At 45.5% G+C, this 18,396-nt stretch overlaps 1 protein-coding gene across 1 annotated transcript in view; it reads right to left on the bottom strand.

Moving 5' to 3' along the window:
- trabd2b (TraB domain containing 2B) overlaps positions 1–18,176 on the bottom strand; it is a 64,185-nt gene extending 46,009 nt beyond the window's left edge. The window contains exons 1-2 of the mRNA XM_070961227.1: positions 17,782–18,176; positions 14,552–15,121 (exon numbers count right to left, since the gene is read on the bottom strand). Of these exons, the coding sequence (XP_070817328.1) occupies positions 14,552–15,121; positions 17,782–17,895 (684 nt within the window). The 5' untranslated portion in view covers positions 17,896–18,176. The remainder of the gene's footprint in view (positions 1–14,551; positions 15,122–17,781) is intronic.
- Positions 18,177–18,396: the final 220 nt, after the last annotated feature.

The following is an 18,396-nucleotide window of genomic DNA, read 5'->3' as shown; positions in this document are numbered from 1 at the left end:
CCTTTCTCCATCCCTCCCATCCTTCACCATAACCCTTCATCCATCCCAATAAATACCCCGGCTGTTAGCAGGCATTAAAAAGCCATTCGCACTGCTCTCAAGTGCTTGGGTTGGCCGTCACCAGAGCTGACTACAGAGGCTTTGAGGTGGCCCCTCTCTCTCTCTCTCTCTCTCTCTCTCTCTCTCTCTCTCTCTCTCTCTCTCTCTCTCTCTCTCTCTCTCTCTCCATCTCTCTCTCTCTGCATCTCTCATACACTCTCCCCTTTGCATTTTGGCAAGCTGATAAAATAGACTTGTGTTTCCATTCCAATACTCACTCACTCTCCGTGAGCTCTGCACAAAGATCTAGCTTTTGGCTGTCAACAATGGCACGCATGCCTGCTCCGTCTGTCTATCAGGCCTCCGTCAGCCGCCCGAGGCGCTGACACGATTACCTGAGAGAATTGACAGCAGAAAAATCCATCAAAAACATGGGATTTGTTCATGTTGATCCAGAACATGGCTTGGCTCACTCTGTGCGCGGTCCATATTTTTCATATTATCAGATTGTGTAAAATTGCAGCGTGACATAAGACGTTGAGGGCCACATCCGTTGGAGACCAGTGGCGAGGAAACATCTCTCTGGAGCCCTTTCACCACTGGCGAAAACAGACCCTCACAATAAAGTCTGGAAGAACAGGGACAGATGCCATGCATGAGAAAACCACATTCCACTGTGAACCGTGAGGATGCAGCCAGACAAAACCAGTGGAAAAGTGACCTCTTAAAAAATGATTTGCAAGCACTGTCGGGCTTCACGTTTGATTTTAAAATAAAAACATCTTCTTCGGTTTATCATTTGATGTCTTTACAGAGAGACACCGTGGACAAGGAGTGCATATTTTAATGGTTCGTTATCAGCTAATATGAAGCCAATCAAAATCTGATCCTTTGTTTACTGCATCCTACTGTTTTTCTACTGTCCAGCTCAGCCTGCTAGAGCTGCAGCACAGCTCTCCTTAATGACAGTTGGGCGCTTCACTGCGAGGATTTCTCTCCGCGGGCGAGAAAAAATGAGTGTGAATATGCAGAATTATTTGGTGGCACTGGTGGCTGACTCTGTTACAACACCCAGGTTGGCAAAATGCATGGATTTGCTGAACTTCAGTGCTATCAAAGCTCTCTTGTTAAAGAAAAGCAAAAACATTGAAGCAGTATGTCATATCAGCCTCCACTAATTAACGTTAATTCCATAAGTAAGTTGATGGTAAGCCAGAATACAGCTTCTCTCGTTTGTCTGCAGCCGGCGTCTGTTATCTTGCTTGGATGGTTTACGAGGTGAAATCTCGCATTGTGTTTTGTCTTCTCTCGAGCTGCTCGTCGCGTCAGTTTCACATTCCTCCAGTTAAACTTTCCTTCACATCATATCAGTTTATAGTTTTGAATCAAGACCTTCTGCAGACAGATATATATTTCAACATTTGAGCAAATATAAGCATGGGATCGGACCCTGTATCAGCTTATACCCAACATTCGAGGATTTGGATCGTGATCAGATATGACTGAGTTTTGACTTTGAGAAGGTTTGCGGATTTTGCCGCAAATTGCAGCTCATGTCTCACGTCTTCCCAGGGGGCGCCTCACAGTCTGAAAACCTCCGCTGTAGACCTTAAACATGCCAACCAACAAGCATCCTTCCTCCCTCTCCCCTTCACCAGTCCTCTGTATCAGATGCTTTAGTTGTTTGCTTTTTATTAGTAGTATGTACATTGTTCTGATTATCATATACAGAGTTGATGTACAGAAATTATTCCCAAACCCCTCCAAAAACAAAGCTAAAGTCAAGGCTGCCATTTTAGAAAGTGCTACCAGAGAACCAGCATACTCTTAAAAATGTGATTCAAATGTTTATATCCTGTGCTAGAAAGCGATAAAAATGCACAACATAAAGGGGTTTGAGTATTTCAGGGCCAAACATGGTTGCCATCCACACTGGGTGGCATATTATGGGATGCTGTTAGTTACTCCATGGCAGGTGGTTTGGCACAGAGCTGACAGGGGCATCAGAAACCAATAACTGTGCCTGCTTACACACCGACTTTCTTCAGCCAAGTTAAACACACATATCGGTCTGTTTCCAGAGTCGATTTCAGCTGAGAAGACGACTGTACTTTAGCGTAACGGCACGCTTTCTTTTCTGCATTTGAACGCTAATAATTACATTTTTACAGTGAAGATGTGGATTGCTTTGTCATTTGGTGATTTGTGCTAATTTTCTATTTCAAAATGTGATTATGTTTAATGAAAATATTTGATGTCTTTTCAGAATACCTTGACAAATCCCCATAGAAGTCACAGAAACAAAAGAATAGTTTGATGTCTTCTAAAATCCACTTTGCAGTTTGCTTTCATGCTGAGAGTTAGATGAGACATTTGATACCGCTCTCATGTCGGTCCATTAAGTGTGAAGCTCCGTGCAGCGGCTGGTTAGCTTAGCTTATTTTAAGGCCTGGAAAGTGAGGGAAGCAGCTAGCCTGCAAATCCGCCAACATTACAGCTCTCTCAGTTGGTTGCCTGGCAACATCATGACGATGCCAAGACTCCAGGAAGTCACTTCTCGCAGCCAAGAAATAGTCTGGCGTATAACCCCTCGTGAAAACCAAAAATTATTGTCTTTTTCACACTCAAATGTCACACAAAGTATAACATGTTAGTTGGTGAGCTTCAGAGCCAGCCTGTTCCTCTCATTTCCAGTGTAAGCTCAGCTAATTGGCCGCTGCCCATAGTATAAAAGTGAATGACTATATTTCCCAAACTGTCAAACTATTGCTTTAAAACTCTATCAACACCCCTCATACCATCAGAAAGGTGTAAGTCGGTGTGTGTGAGCTACGAACGTGCTGTGAGAAGTTTTAGACATACCCGTGTGATCACACAATGAGCTTCTGTTCAGCGTGTGCAGCGGTGCAGCAGAGCCAAGCTTTACGGCAGAAACCAACACTTGTATCCTCAAGTGTCCTCAAACCACACTGAACCTCTGGAATATTTGAGCAGAGTGCAAACATGATTTAATTTAGCGAATGCAAATGAAGCATTGAAAATCTGTCTGTCGATGAATGCGTCTGTATCCAGCGTGCATAACTGCACACAAAGACCTGCGCTCTAGACGTTCCCCGCGTGCCCACGAGAACAAATTTGTCTGCGACAAAGTCAACTTCCCCACCTGTTCACCATTAATATAGGTTTTACTCCATCAAACCATTTCCCACACAATCCCACATCTGTGATTCACACAACACACACATTCACCTCTGCAGGCCCTCAGGCTGACATGTTTCCCTGCTAATCTGTTTGCACAACTCTGGTGTGACCACAGGCCCATTACACGTCGTCACATGATGCACACCCACAAGAGAGAACGAGAAAGAAAAATGAGAAAAGAGCCACCCACTGAGAGACCCGCTTTCTTAATTTCTCCCCCCTCGCCCCTCTTTTCTCCCCCACGGACCATCTCCCCCTTTCTCCCTCTCCTCCTGGCTCTCTTACTTATCCCATCCCCTCCATCTCCAGCCCTCCCACTCTGTTTGTGGCTGTAATCACAGCTGCCCATCATTTAGGCTCTCCCTAAACAACAGCACCCCTCAGAGACCACGGCCCCACTACGACTCTCTAAGTAAATTTGATTTCTCATCTCATTTACATTCCATAAACTCTGCCATATGTTTGATATTACATTTAAACTGTTCCAGTGGACGCCAAGAGAGTGTGCGCCCTGGGAAAGGTGGAGGAACTGTGTTGGAAAAACTGCACTGCTGAATGACAGGTGAAATTGGTCATGATGTGAGAGGGCAGGAGGAGGGAAAAGAGAGAGAAACTTCACAGCAGCATCCTTTTTTTTACTGTTGTCTTTTTTATTTTGGCACAGAGGAAACTGTCGAGTGGAGAAAGTGAAAGATTTCCTGTGTTATTGTTGCTTTTGTGCTCTCCCAGTACCACCAAATTGAACAATTTTATTTTCCTCTCCTCCTCTTTCCTGTCTTGCTTGGGTGGCTTGGGGTTCCTCTGCCTCCCCCGACTCCCTGCTTGTCCCTGGTTCTCCACTTCTCTTTCTCATAATCCCTTTTTATGTTTCTTTTTTTTTTTCTTTTGGTCCTTTCTCTCGTGGTAGGGATTGACCAGGTCACACGTCAACAGCAGGGCAGCCAATTTTAGCATTTTTTTTTTTTTTTTATCCCTTTTACGTGCCAGATGGAGGGAATTTTCCCATAGGTCCATAGAAAGAGTGCCAAACAGTTACATTAGTGTACTTTTCCTCACTGTCCTGATATATTTATCTTATGGTGCAAAAAAAACTCTCCAACCATCCATGCATTCGCTAAACCGCTTATCTCGTTAAAACTGAATTTACAAAGACTAATTGACTCAGGCCTGTGTCATTACAAGGAACTGAAGAAGTCATGTTCAACAGCAGTGCAGGGGGGAGTTGGGGAGGGGGCTGCTGGGGCTTTAGCCAAAGGGATGAGGTCATCCAGGGGGCAAGGACGAGGGCAACTGGCTCCCTCAGTCAATCCGGCTCAGAGAAAATTCTGGGAACTCTAATTTGAAAGGTGAAACAGAGGCCTGACTGCACAAATGCCTGAAATCCCCTGAGCTACTGAGGGGACATGGAGGTAAAACAAATTTATTGACCAGGAGCTGAAGGATTTTCATGGAGGCTGCAGTAACATGAGACCTATTGCACATGCAGGTGGTCAGCTGCTGGTTTTTAAATGCAGGTCCAATAGTTGCTGTTTTAATCCACGCTAACCTGGTGCGGCGTTGTGGTACGGCGTCCACATCTAGGTTTGTTTCATGAAGACAGGCTCATGCATACAGTCAAGAAATAGATCCTTCTGTTACAGGGAGGAACAAGAATAAAGAGGACTCTGAACAGATCCGCAGTGGGAGGATGAAAGTAGTACAGGCGATAATATTTTTCAAATTGGTGTCTCGCCTCAGTTTGACCTGTGAAGTTCTGTGTTTGTGCTTTCCCTTATCTCTGTAATCTATCCCTGCAAAACTGTTTATGCTGGTAACAGAGCATCTGCGCCTCAAGTCTTGGTAATGGTACTGGAGCCTGTCTCCTGCCGCTTGTCTGTCTGATTGTCCGCCTCACCTCCTGCCTGCTTATTTACCCAGCGGTCCTCAGCGCTGTGCCTCACTCTGTCTTCCTGCTTCACTTCTTACCTGCCTGTCTCTCTGCTGGTTTGTCTATCTGCCTCCATCAACAGAACGGTATATTTAGGCCTCCATCATTCGGTAAATTACTGGGATAACCTCTCAAGCACTGCCAATGATTCACACGTGCAGCTACATTTCTGTCATGCATCTTTTCACACATGCCATGGCAATGCCAAATATGGGACAAGGGACTGTCCAGCAGATGGCGATAATGCAACACTGATGAATGCCAACCGCCATTAAAACTCAACAGAAGAAAATGCGAACGAGTCACGAATTGAAACACGTCATCAGCGGAGTCTTGCAACTGGTTCGACCAATATTTACATTTATCGCTTAGGTGGCCTCTAGTGGCCATAGTAATTATTACAGCACCAAAGGAGGAAGTCAGGTGACGGCATAAAGAGCAAGGAAGTCTGCATATGGAGGAAGGTGGGGTGGATGGATGGGGCAGACAATCCCAGGACACCAGGTTCATGTCCCGCGTGAAACTGAAAGTCAATGTTACAACAACAGTAACATACTTATTTTAACACGTGATCTTTTCCATCCTCACGTTAGTGACGTGAGGATGAAGGTCTAATTTTGGGAATGATTTTCAAACAACCTACTGCATCACTTACGTATGAGGACGTGCTGGCTGCAGCATTTTCCCTGCAATGTTGAGTTGGCAAATTGGCGGTACATATTTCCCTGAATATCGATCTCTGCTCCCATTCACATGACCCCATGCAGGAAATGCTCCAGAACATTTCAGGGACAGACTGCATGTATGAAAGGGGCTTTAGATGAAGAGGTGTGTAATGACCGTCACTCCACCCAGCTGGGGGGAGATAGGACGAATGACAGGATTTATGTGCTCCATAATAAAGTTTACAAGTGGCGCCTTGTGTCAAGAGAACTGGCAGTTTTTACATTGGCCAGGGAGTTGGGGACCAGCTTCAGGGCTCGGTCATGCACACTGCCAGTTACTGGCAGCAAAAAAAGCAGAAGCTACGTTAAGTGTTAACGTAGCTATGCTTTTGAAAAGGCATGAAAACATTTGTTTACAAGGCCAAGCAGGAAGCTCAGCTGGCTCCTGCAAAGACAGTGTAATGTCAGTGTAATGCAACTCCGGCTCACCTCTTTCAGAATCAGAGAGATGTTTTACTTTGGGCCAGTTATGTCAGTGGTTGAAGCTTTTATGATGCTGGGAGTACAGTATTTCAGACCATGACTGTTTGACATTTGCCAACCATCTTGACTCAACACAAATAGTGCTACTCAGTGTCCGATTGTTTAACCATGACTAAACTACATTTGACCCAAATCAACACTTTTTATATGAGGCTAGAATCAAAGTGTTCTCATACGAGACAGATGCTCGACTGTGTGAATGTGTGACGCACCATATTGCCAAAAAAATGACGTAAATGTTCCCGACAAGTCTGACTGGATAAATAAACATAAGAAGCACAACTAAAACATTATTATTCGACTTGCAGGATAATGCAAGTAAATGGTGTGAAAGTGAAAATGAACGTGCAGGTTTTTAGGGAGGGGGGTATAGCAAGGTGAGAGGTGCAGGGGTGTAAGCACAGCTCAAGTGCTCCACTGGGTTGTGTATAATGGGGACAGGGCAGAGGGGCCAGAGAAGACGCATGGGTCACATTAAAACCAGGTTCAGTGAGAGGGCTCCACTAATGCTACCTAATCCCAGACAAGCCCGGCTCACACAACACACACACACGCACACAGTTGTTCTCTGCTGGCACCTATTTATGACTGTTGGCCAGTGGTGTGTGTGTGAGGTGTGGTAGTATGTGTGGCTGATGTCACAGGCAGGCCGGGACGCTGAGTTCATCTCGGACCACCGAGCTTCCAACACGGAAAGTTGCATGCCATGGCGTACTGGCAGTCTTTTTTTTCCATGTTCACCTACGCTGGGCGATTGATACGCTGCATTGTCTGGTTAATGTCTGCTCCACTTTGTTTGTGCTAATACACAGTATTGTCTTGGCTGTGCTGTGTTTAGATTTGGTTCCTCAATGGTCTTAAAAACAGATGGTGTGGCTGGCAGATCAGTGCTCACACTCTACTACTTTGTCCCATTTAGCCCCAATTGTCTGTGTCTGTTTATGGGTGAAATTCTTGCCACTGCACTCCTGAGGAAGAAGGATTACACACTCATAAACCACCAAAGCAGCACATGCTTGGAACAAGATGAAGAATTATTCAGTCTGTCCTTCAAAATGATAGCATCAGTCATTCCAGCAAAGGCCTTAAAAGCGATATATGTTTATGCTGAAGTTACAAATCCCTCTAAAGGCTGTAGGAATGATGGCTGTTGTCCATTATGAAAAAGTAGTTTGATAGTCGAGAGCCACAAACTCTACAGAGGCAGGAAGTAGTTGGATGGGTCAACAAAATACTGGACTTTGACAAGAGTCCGTTGTTCACTTCCTGTTACCTAACAACATGTCATCGTTTTCTCTTAACCATCACCCACTATTGTTCCCTAACCTTAACCGACCCTTTGCGAACCAAAGATTTGTTAGATCGTAAGGTGATTGTTGCGATGGTGATTTAGGAAGTTGTTGACAAATGACGTTATCCTGCCAGCACAGGTGTCAGATGGGTCTTTATGGGGGTTGATACATACGATGTGTTGTGTCTTTTAATTGGACAGACATTTCATGATAGATATACAACCCTGATTCCAAAGATAGTTGGGGTGCTGTTGGGATAATGTAACGCAGAATAAATAAATGAGAATGTGATAACTTGCTAATCCTTTTTTGACATATACTCAATTGAAAACAGTACAAAGACAATATGTTTAATGTTTTACCTCATCAGCTTCATTGATTTTTGTAAATATATACTTATTCTGAATTTGATGCAGCAGCACATTTGTGTTGTTGTTGGGACAGGAGCAACTAAAGACTGGGAAAGTTGTGGAATGTTCCATTGGTAACAGGTGATAGTATCATGATTGGGTATGAAAGGGGCGTCCTGGAAAGGCTCAGTCGTTCACAAGGTTGAAGCGAGGTTCACCACTTTGTGAACACATGATTGTCCAAAGGATATTACTACATGAGCTCGGGAGCACTTCGTAAAACTGTTGTCAGTAAACAGCTTGTTTGCAAATGATTGCATTCTGTTTTTATGTTTTACACAGCGTCAGGGTTGTATAATATAAAGGTTAAAGGCTGCATTCCCAACTGCAAAAAATAGTTTGAACACCTGAAGACAACACATATGCCTAAAAGTGTTCTCCAAATGCCTGCGCTGCATTTAAGCCCCACCTTTAAGTCAAAAAACTGGATAAAGCATATCCTTCTGAAGAATGTAATTATGGGTGATGGCGTCCAGAGAAAAGCATGAACTCGTTCACATCCCAATGATCCTTGGTTTTAGCTGAGGCTAACCTGGTTAAACAAAGGTTATAAAACAACGACGTCCCAAAAGACAACAACATTCCAGAGGGGCCAAGTGGGTCTCTGAGGAAATCAGTCAGTCACATTCTTGTCTGTGATCAATCAGCCTCTGGCCCAGACAACCTGAGATTAACCTCAGCCTTCCTGGAAACTACCTGCCCTTCCCATAGAAAACAACCTCCAGCTCTATACAATTTACCGCAGTTTTCCCTTGTTGTGATGAGCAAATGTGTATTGTAGAAATACAATGTGCGTGTGTGCGTCTTTGAGACTACCTGCCTGCAGGAAAACAGGCTAAAACACCATTCACCTCACTGCAATTTCCACTGCTGGGATGACAAAATAATTATACAGAAACAGAGAGCAGTTTAGGTGTGTGTGTGTGTGTGTGTGTGTGTGTGTGTGTGTGTGTGTGTGTGTGTGTGTGTGTGTGTGTGTGTGTGTGTGTGTGTGTGTGTGTGTGTGTGCTCGTGTAGGCGTGTGCTCGGCAGCTTTGGTCCTCATTTGAAGATGACGATGTGCAGTGAAGATGGATCCGTGTGTGATGTGAGGCAGTTACAATTGAAGCAGAAAGGAACGCTCATTTTCTCCGCCAAAGAGAGAACGTGGGCGAAGGAAGGAGGGAAGGATTTGGCACACCGAACGCTGAAGTATGGAAGAGCGCTCCGACCTGCCACGCTTAACTCACTACCTCAGCGGCATTCAGCTCAGTGACAATGTGGTGGAGTCATTACTGCAGGTCTCTCAGGTACGATGAGGAGGGATGTGACCGCCTTTGGATTCATTGAGTGGAGACAACGCATCAGGTTTATAGAAGAGCATGGAGATTACAGTGATGTCAATATTGTTGATTAATCAAGTTAAAAACAGAATAAAGCAAAAGAATCAACCCTGGACTGCTTTTATTGTTCTTACACCATCGCTGCATGTTTTACATCATGATATCAGTGTTGACTCAAGCTTTTTCCGGTTAAGAAAACTTAACTTGTGCCACTTTAAGTGGAGCATTGCTTGTAGCTACACTGTACCTGGTTCCTGTCAGCTCTTGTCTGATTTTTTTTCTCCCAAAATCTGAATCCAGTAAAAGAAATTGTGATTAAATCAAGTGCACAGGGCCCCTGTTATGTCAGCGTCCGCATCCAGCCTCTCTACCTCGTTCCATCTCGCCGTCAGCCTGCAGTGTTCTGGCCAGCACATAATTGTCTAAGTGCTTCTGGATGGCAGCAGGCTATTTGGTCATTAAAGGGCCTATTAAGTCATTAGTGCAACAGTGGGACCGCCGTCTGCCTGCCGACAGGACCAGATGATCGGCCTGATACATGTAGCCTCGCAGTTTTCCACATATTTGCGCAGGTAATTACAGCTTAGATGTGAAACACCCTCACATGTCACACTTAAAGAGGGGATACACGTCGCCAGCTCACTTTAAAGGTAATCTCCTCCTCCCCTTCTCCTCCTCCTCCGCCTCTTTTTCCACTCGGGGTGTGTGTGGATGAGCAATGGGTTAGCAATGGGACAACCAGAGCCTCGGGACATGTCAGGGAGAGAGAAAGATAGGGAGCGAGAAGGAGGGAACAGAGATCCGAAATGAGTGAGGAGGTCAGAGAAAAGAGGAGCAGAGTGCAGACGAAGAATCGCTTTTTCCATCAGTCAGCCTCTGCGGCCAACACGTACCTTCCAACTCACACGCCTGTCACGTAATGTAAATATTTGGATGTGAGTGAGGTTGGATGTTACTTAATTCTTGGCTGTAAAGATGTCCTGTTAAGGTGAACACGGTCCAAAGAACACAGTGAGAAGTATTCAGCATGATATGATACGATGCATGAGAATCTTATTTGGATTTCAGCACTGCTGTTACTCTTTACAACCCTTGCCCAGCCTTTGGAGACATTCACTAGTCTGGACTCACAATATCATGTTCGCCGTTTACCATAAATGCTCATCAAATAATGCACAGCCAGAAGCCTCTGGATCTGAACAGAGAAAGACATTCCTTCTGGATACGTGCTGCATTTTACTTTTACTGTTCTTAAACCATTTTCAAATCGCTGATCTGCGTCCTTGGGCCATATGCTTTATGAGGTCCAATCTGAGTTGGAAAACCAAACACAAATGCAAATCAAATTAAATATCATACAAAGTAATACCGACTTATGGGAAACAGACTGTGTGGGTCTAAACACAGTTAAGGGTAATGTCTCTGGCCCAGACAGACAAAAATTTCACTTTATGACCGCTGTGTGTAAATTCATTGGTTGTTCTCCTTGCACCATGCACTTTTCCTTTTATATTTTCATATATATATATTGGAAAAACTCAATGTCATCACATTTCATGTTATTTTGCCATGAAGAAATACCTTGTTGTAACACTTTAGCCACATCCCCCGGCCTGAAAGTGCCCCACTGTGACCACAGCGTGTGTGAAACTGCAGTGTCAGCACAACAAAAAGCCCCAGCCTGACATCTTCTCTAGCAGGGGGGTGGCACTGACAGTTCACTGATTGAAATATAAATGTCAGATTGTCACTGAGGCTGTAAATAGAGCTCACCAAGAGGGGGGCACCCTGCTGAGAGGAAACCAGATTCTGTCACCTACCACCCTCCCATCCCCTTAAAATCTTTACCCGCTGCCCTCTTCAGTCCTGAGGTGGCAACGCTGGGGTGTACCAACAGTCAGTCTCTCTCTCTCTCTCTGCCGATGGAAACTCAGCCTGGTCAGAGGTTGGGCCAGGTACTCTATCAGACTGACCCCAGCAGACTGCCAGTCTCCTTACCGCTCCGCGGCTCCACTGCCACCTCCCGCCATGACCCTTGACCCTTGCCCAGGAGACAGGCGCCACCGATATGATGTAATTTCTCTCCGACATGGGCCAGTGGCCTTGGCTGCAACGTGACCCAGGGAAAATAAATATGGGTGTTTATTTGGTGGGAGTGTGAGAGGCCCGCGGGCTGAAGCCTGCCCTCAAGTTTCCAAAAAGCAGCTTTGCACTGGAGCTGTTTTTGTTCCACATCTTAACTCCAATAATATACAGTAGGTGAAAATAAGCTGTTATGTTTTGGTACTGTACTGTGCACTGAGCATTGTGATGCGGAGACTGCTGAGCTACTCAACTGCTGTTTCTCAATTTGAATAGATGCCAAAGCACCTTGCATCTTCTGATTTATTATTTCTATAGATGACAGATACATTCGCAATGGTTTAATACCTGATACATCATGATGGTAATTCGCTGATCCGCCCTTGAGGGAAGATGGTGTATAGGAGTCACCTCCTGGAGCTGTGATTGCGCAGCTTGCACCCTCTGACCCGACTAAGCTTTCTCCAGCCGTTTCCACTCAGCACTCAAAGCATTCATAAAGACTTTGGTGCTGGCCTGCCCGCGCAGCTGTCAACCTACATTGGCCTCCAAAGTACTGGAGAAGAGCCATGCACCATCCACCTTTGTTTCCGCAACCTCTAAACTCCCTCTCACAGAGACATCCACACCTCCCTGTGATCTGAAGAGACCATAGAGAGGTCTCAGACAGACAGACAGGCACAGCTCTTGTTAGACCACAATGGAGCAATGGGCTCCGGCACACTTAACATCTCTCCATCCCTCCCACGCTACCGCCAGCATTACCACTGCAAACAGGAGATAGCTGGATTAAAACACCCGCTCCACTTCCTCCCATCCCAGAGAGGATGATCTGCTATAGCTCTTTTCATCCAAAAACAACTTCCTTTGAAGACCGCTGCCTCAAAACCGCCCCTCTCCCAGTGATTCTAGCCCCACTGCACTGGCACCACTGCGACCAGGCGCCTATGAGAAACCTACAGTGTGACAGATGATGAATCACCAGCGTTCACGTTTCTAAGAGCCTCTTGGTGAAATCAAAGTTACAGGATATTGTAAGCAACTACTTTTATTGGGAACAAATAATATGTGGGCCGTCGGGGTTTGGAACCGCTCCAAACTCAGATCTCCCTTTAAGGATTGCTCATGTTTCAGATTAGCGTTAGTGGTGGGACGACGCACATCACTCTCGCTGCATTTTCAGCCCTTTTTTTTTTTTTTTTTTTTTTGCCTTTGCACTTTTTCTGTTCCCACTCAGTCTCTATCTCTGCCTTTGTCTCTCCCTGTCTCACTTCTCTTTCTTCTGACTCCCACCCACACGTTTTCTCTTTGACTCCTTCCCTATCCATCCTTCTGACCTCATTCTTGTTACACTCAAGCGTGGAGAAAATCAATCAACCATAGTGTTCAGATTAAATCACAAATTATTATAATTGAGAATAATGGTTTCCATGTCAGTTTCAGTTCGGCTCCGAATTGTTTTCATACATATCTGGAAACAAGGGGGTTGGACGCTCAAACGTCCAGTGGTGCTTGTGCTCTGGTGGGGTGAAATTGAAGTTATCCATGATCCAATTTTGACTGAACTTTCCATGCCAATAAAACTCTTATCTGAATTTGAACACCTGTCTTGTAAAAATTTTACCATGCCTTGTAAATTTGGTGCATTCTGACTATTCTTTTCTCTGAATAACAATAGATTATGCTCATTTAAAATCGAATAGAAGTCCTGGGGAAACATAAACAGTGCTTTCTAAAGTTGGACACTCTCCTGCTCCTCAACCCTATTAGGATGTAATTTAAAACAGTGTTGTTTTTAGGGGCAACTGCTGTGCCTGCCACACTAAATACAGATCAGCGTTATAGGGACAGTTAAACTGAGACTACTTTATAGATGAAAAAGACAGGAGGCATGACTCCCTTTGAGATAACAAGAAAACAGCATGGGATATAACAGGCTGTTAGGCAAGCACCTCTCCTCTTCATTGCTGAGACGCACAGTGTGCCTCGCTGGGCTTATTTCTAGGGGCAGTAAAGCTCCCAGGCATGTGCAGGGCATGCAGTGCGACTTTGACAGCGTAGTTAGGAGGTGCTGATGAAAGAGGAGAGGCTGGGAGCCCACTGCCTCTCAAATTAGCCCCAGAGCCCTCCGACCTGTCACATGAAGGCGAAGACCCTCGCAGATTCTGTTGCACTGCGCCGGCAAAGTGCATGTATGGAGCTTTTGCGTGCATACAGTGTGCCTTCGTGTGTGGTGTACCCAGCATGCAAAGCACATGTGTCTGGTTGTGAGTACTGCATAAATACACATGATGTTTTTTCCCCTCCTTAATGCAGATTAAAGGTGGTATTAGAACAGAAATTAGTACAGAGCATCTTCCTCATGCTGTTGAGGCTCATCACGGGTTTCTGTGGGACCCCCAACAGTTTGAAAAATGGTCTCCAGGGTCGGTGACGTCCAGCTGATTCAATCTTTGAATAGATGCATGTTCCTTTCATCTCTTTAACAACAGACAAGAAATTAAATATGAATATACTCCCCATGCTCTGCTCATCAAGTAATTAGGTTATTTCGTTCATCTGGCAGTCTCCTATTACAGCGCGAGTCCTAGAGTGCAACAGAGAACCAGACAGACAGTCTGCATTAATGAAAGAGAGAGCCCTCCGCTCTTCTCACCTTCTCTAATCTGTTCTGCATGTGCATTGCTCAGCCTGACACCCTTTCTGCAGATTCAGCTGATCAGTGTGTTTGCTTAGTGAGGTGGAGGGACATCCATAATCGTAAAGTTGTCTCCAGCAGAAAGGTTTTAATCACTTTTTTTCTTCTCGTATTGTCTTTTCCCACATTCTCTGACTGTTTCTCTCAGAGACGGTGCAACACCCAGAATCTGTTCACACACACTCAGCTTTTACTGTGGACGGAGCTCAATCTGCTTGTCTTCAGAGCTACTTATTGCACAATCTTCCATCTGGTCATGCCCCCTCTAGGCCTGGCTTGTCCTTGCAATTTCTCAAGGTATTTCAGTTGTGTATAAGCAGGGGATCAAATGCAGAAAGGAGAAAATAATCAACTCTTCCATCATCCTCTTACCTGAGAGAAGTTGAGCCCGTTGAGGGGGTGACACTGCTCCTCCACCCGCTCCACTGCCCCTGTCGTCTTTCTCATCCTCTCAGCCTCTTGAGCCAAGAACAGGTCCAGCACAGGTGTCCCCCTGGACCTAACGTCCCACTCTGTCAACGAGTTGACCATCAGCATCACCCACACAGGCCTTTTCCTTTCCCAGTTTCCCGCAATGGCGTTGAACAGGTAGTCAGCATACAGGCCGCGGCCACGCTGGTCAGCAGTCATCCAGTAAGGCATCATGTGTTTGACGTAGTCCAGGTGGCGTTTGAGGCGGCGGTACAGGTCTCGAGGTAGCAGGGTCTGCAGGTTCTCCCCGTGGGGCAGCAGCTGGCAGCTGGTCAGCTTGGAGATGGTCAAAGGGTCGGTCAAGTCCAGCTCAAAGAAAACATTGTGGCTGTTGTGGAAAGCCTGCTTGGACCTATCGGGGATGAAGTCCCAGACTCGAGTGTAGGGCACGTGGATGGTACCAAATAAGTAAGAAGGTGGGTGAGGAGGCGCACGCTTGATTGTCCACAGGAAAGAGTTCATGTCGCTTTGCTGTCGAAGAAGCAGAGGAGAGAGGGAAGGAAAGAAAATAAATGGAGGTAAAGATTTTTAAGAGCAAAAGGAAACAAAAATACCAGAGCCATCATGTTAGAGCAATTCAACTTGCCTTAAAACTAAAGCTGACACTTTTTTCCTCTATTGTGGTTTACTGGCTCATAGGCTCGGGTCAACAAGTTAAAGATTGAAATACCATTTTGAGATGACGGCAGGGGAAGCATGAAGTCTAGTCAGCTCGAGGCTGTGCTGCGAGGGCTTGCCGCTGTGGTGCAGGCAGCGGGTTTATAGAGGGGCCTTCTGGGCTGTAAACAGACCCCCGTGTATTGTTGAGGTGCATACCTTGGTTGCCAAAGCCTCTTTCGGCCTGGGAAGCATTTTGAAGGCTGCAGTGCAAATATACTGCACTGAAGCTCATAAAAGCCAAAAGCTGAAAGAAACCTGCTCTCCGTTCTGACCCCACTGTGATACTTTTGTTTGTGAGATTTTTTACACCAGGCAGGGAGATCTGGTGCTGACAGCCTAAAGTACGACACTGTTTTTGTCCTCCACGCTTAATATTACAGGAAGTGTTTGTCTACTGTGGTTATCTTCATTCAAAACAATGTCACAATGGAAATTAAATAATCACAGCCACTCTCAATGAGCATGAGGCCGCGCTGCGTTTAGAATATGTTTCTTGTTAAGTGCTCTGCGAATGTGCTGTGCATGTGCTATGACTTTGATGTTGGCATTATTCAAATATGAAAAAAGAATTAGCTTCTATAAACAATATCAAAATTCTGGCTTCTGAGACAGGGTGTAATCAGGCATTTGTGGGATGAAACCCATTACTGTAAAATAAAGTTATTCTTAGAAAATGTTTACTTCAAAAAATTTAATCAAGGTTTCCTTCAGCTGGTTTCCAACGATGCCGCGCGCTGCCAAAGCTGCCTTTGTCATATAAAACTTTTCAAAACGACTTGCCAAAAGCGAGTGCAGTCGTCTTGTGGGATGGTCTGTTATCATCACAATTAACTACAATGAACAGAATTTCTGGCGCAATCGCTTTCTTCCTCTGACAAAATAAATCAAAAGTGCTAGGCCTATATAATTTCAGAGCAGCGTTTCCCCCCTTACTGAAATGTTTAAACACTTTGTTTGGGTTCTAACTCGATTTTCACATTGGCAGAGTCCAGCCGGCACTGCAGCCTGACGGGAAAGGTTTGGACGGCATTAGATGCATTAGTGCGTCCTCCGTCTCCATCACGTTTTTCAGACACGGAAACTTATAGAGCTGAGCTTTTTTTTTTTCTTATGCATGTGCAGCATTTTGTCATTCGTTAACTTGCTACTGGCCGCTCAGGCCTGCCGCATAAATGAAGACTTTTCGACATGGAAAGTGTTGCGGTCGTGTCCTGGGGAGAGGCGAGATCCCCTCCGCTGAAGCTGCGTGGACTTTTCTGGAGAGCCTCGACGCGCAGGGCTCCGTTTTATGGGGGTAATTACTCTTAACAGAAAACAGAGACCACTGTACTGACGCATTACAAATCACATGAAGCGAAGGAGCACCAAGTCGTCAGTGATGGCTGACAACAGATCCATTATCCGCGTGATGCACCAATGAAACAAAGGCCTGTGATCTCCAAACGACCTCCTAACGATATCGGAGCGCGCAGCCAAGTGTCACATTTAAAAATGTCTGTTGAGGTCATATTTTTTTCCCAGAAGGGAAACGCGTTGGGTGTGATATTTGATTTTGATTAACTTTTTTCCCCCCTTCTTCATGTCGAGGATGCTTTCAAAGTAGGGGGCAGGCTGTCAGGCAGACAGGACCTGGAGCTGGAGCGCGTTTGGCTGCTCCTCACGCGAACGCATCCATAATTTAACCAAAATGCCCTGTAAGTGTTTTAATAGGCGATGCGCTGAAACGTGATCGCGTCTTGAAAGGTCAAATAGACTTTTTTTTTTTTTCTCCAAATGAAGTCGAGTCACTCGTGGGTGTTCCCCGCGCGCCTGTCACATAAACAGCCGTAAAGTTGGCGAGCGGCAACAATTTCTTTTGGCAACTGCTTTCTTTCATCCCTAAGGCCCGGATGTCTTCTTGGAGTTTAATGTATGGGTCAGAAACAGCCTACCTGAGCTTTAAATGTCTGAAGAAAAGCCGCAGTTTTATTATTATTATTATTATTATTATTGGTAGTATTAGTATTATTATTATTATTATTATTATAGCCAGTAATTAACAAGTAATCCATGTACATTTGCACATTTCATCCCATCTTTTCGTTAAATCATCACTTTATTTGTTACTGATGACAGGTATTCAAATATTTAAAAGGCCGTCACCTTTGACCTCATTGCAGAGCAAAGCCGTAATAAATGTTAAACCATGTCACGTGTGATTGTCCTCCTGTCGTTGTAGTAGAGCATAAAAGTGTGAAATACTATCAAATAATAGTTTAGTTTCACTATCATTTCTCCAACTCGAAGTTACCACGAAAGAGCGCTTTGGGGTGACAAGTGTCACCATCTTTAACTGTGTCACTCGCTTCTGTAGGCGGAATATAACATACTTGTCAAACTGGGTAAAATGTTATGTATCACTCTGGACACGTGTCTGTCTCGGGAGGAAAAAGATTATCCTTGACTTGATCGAGTGCCCCGACACAACTCACCGACTTTGGAGCGTCGCACTGCTTCGGTCTGTCCGGTCGGTGTGCGCCCCAGGGTGCCACAGTGTGCAGCAGAGCGCTCAGGAAGACCCAGCTGAGTCCTCGCAGACAGACCATCGTGTCGAGGTGACAGGACACTTCTGACGAGCAGCTCTCAGAGACTTTTCTGTCCCTCCTGTATGCGCTCGTCTCACTGCCCAGTCTTCGTCTCCTTTTGAAATAATAATAATAATAAAAAGTTACCGGTGGCCTCTTGGCTCACATGTGCCGCTCGGCTGGAGGACCATTCCGCCCCTTCGCCGTTCCCGACGCTCTCCGCGGCTCAGCTGAGTCTTTTCTACCTGAAACTTTTTCTCCTGGCTCCTTTTCGGTCGGCGCGGTTCCCGAAGCAGGAGCTGAAAACTCTTTGGAGAGTTTCCGCGGTGCGCTCCGAAAGTTTGGAGCGTCTTGACTGGGAGAGAGGGAGGTGGGACGATTTGAGTAGCCCCCCTACCCCACCCTAATACACACAACGCGCACACACACATCCCTGCGTGTGTGAGGAGGAGGGAGCGCAGGTTCAGAGAGGGATGCAGGTTTGCGTGAGTAAAGCCCCAAAAGAGTGCGGAGTGGTGACTG

The sequence above is a fragment of the Chaetodon trifascialis genome, chromosome 4 (genome assembly GCF_039877785.1).
Source record: "Chaetodon trifascialis isolate fChaTrf1 chromosome 4, fChaTrf1.hap1, whole genome shotgun sequence".
Classification (NCBI taxonomy): domain Eukaryota; kingdom Metazoa; phylum Chordata; class Actinopteri; order Chaetodontiformes; family Chaetodontidae; genus Chaetodon; species Chaetodon trifascialis.
Note: the sequence above shows the minus strand (reverse complement) of the source record. Positions and strands in the feature narration are given on the sequence as shown.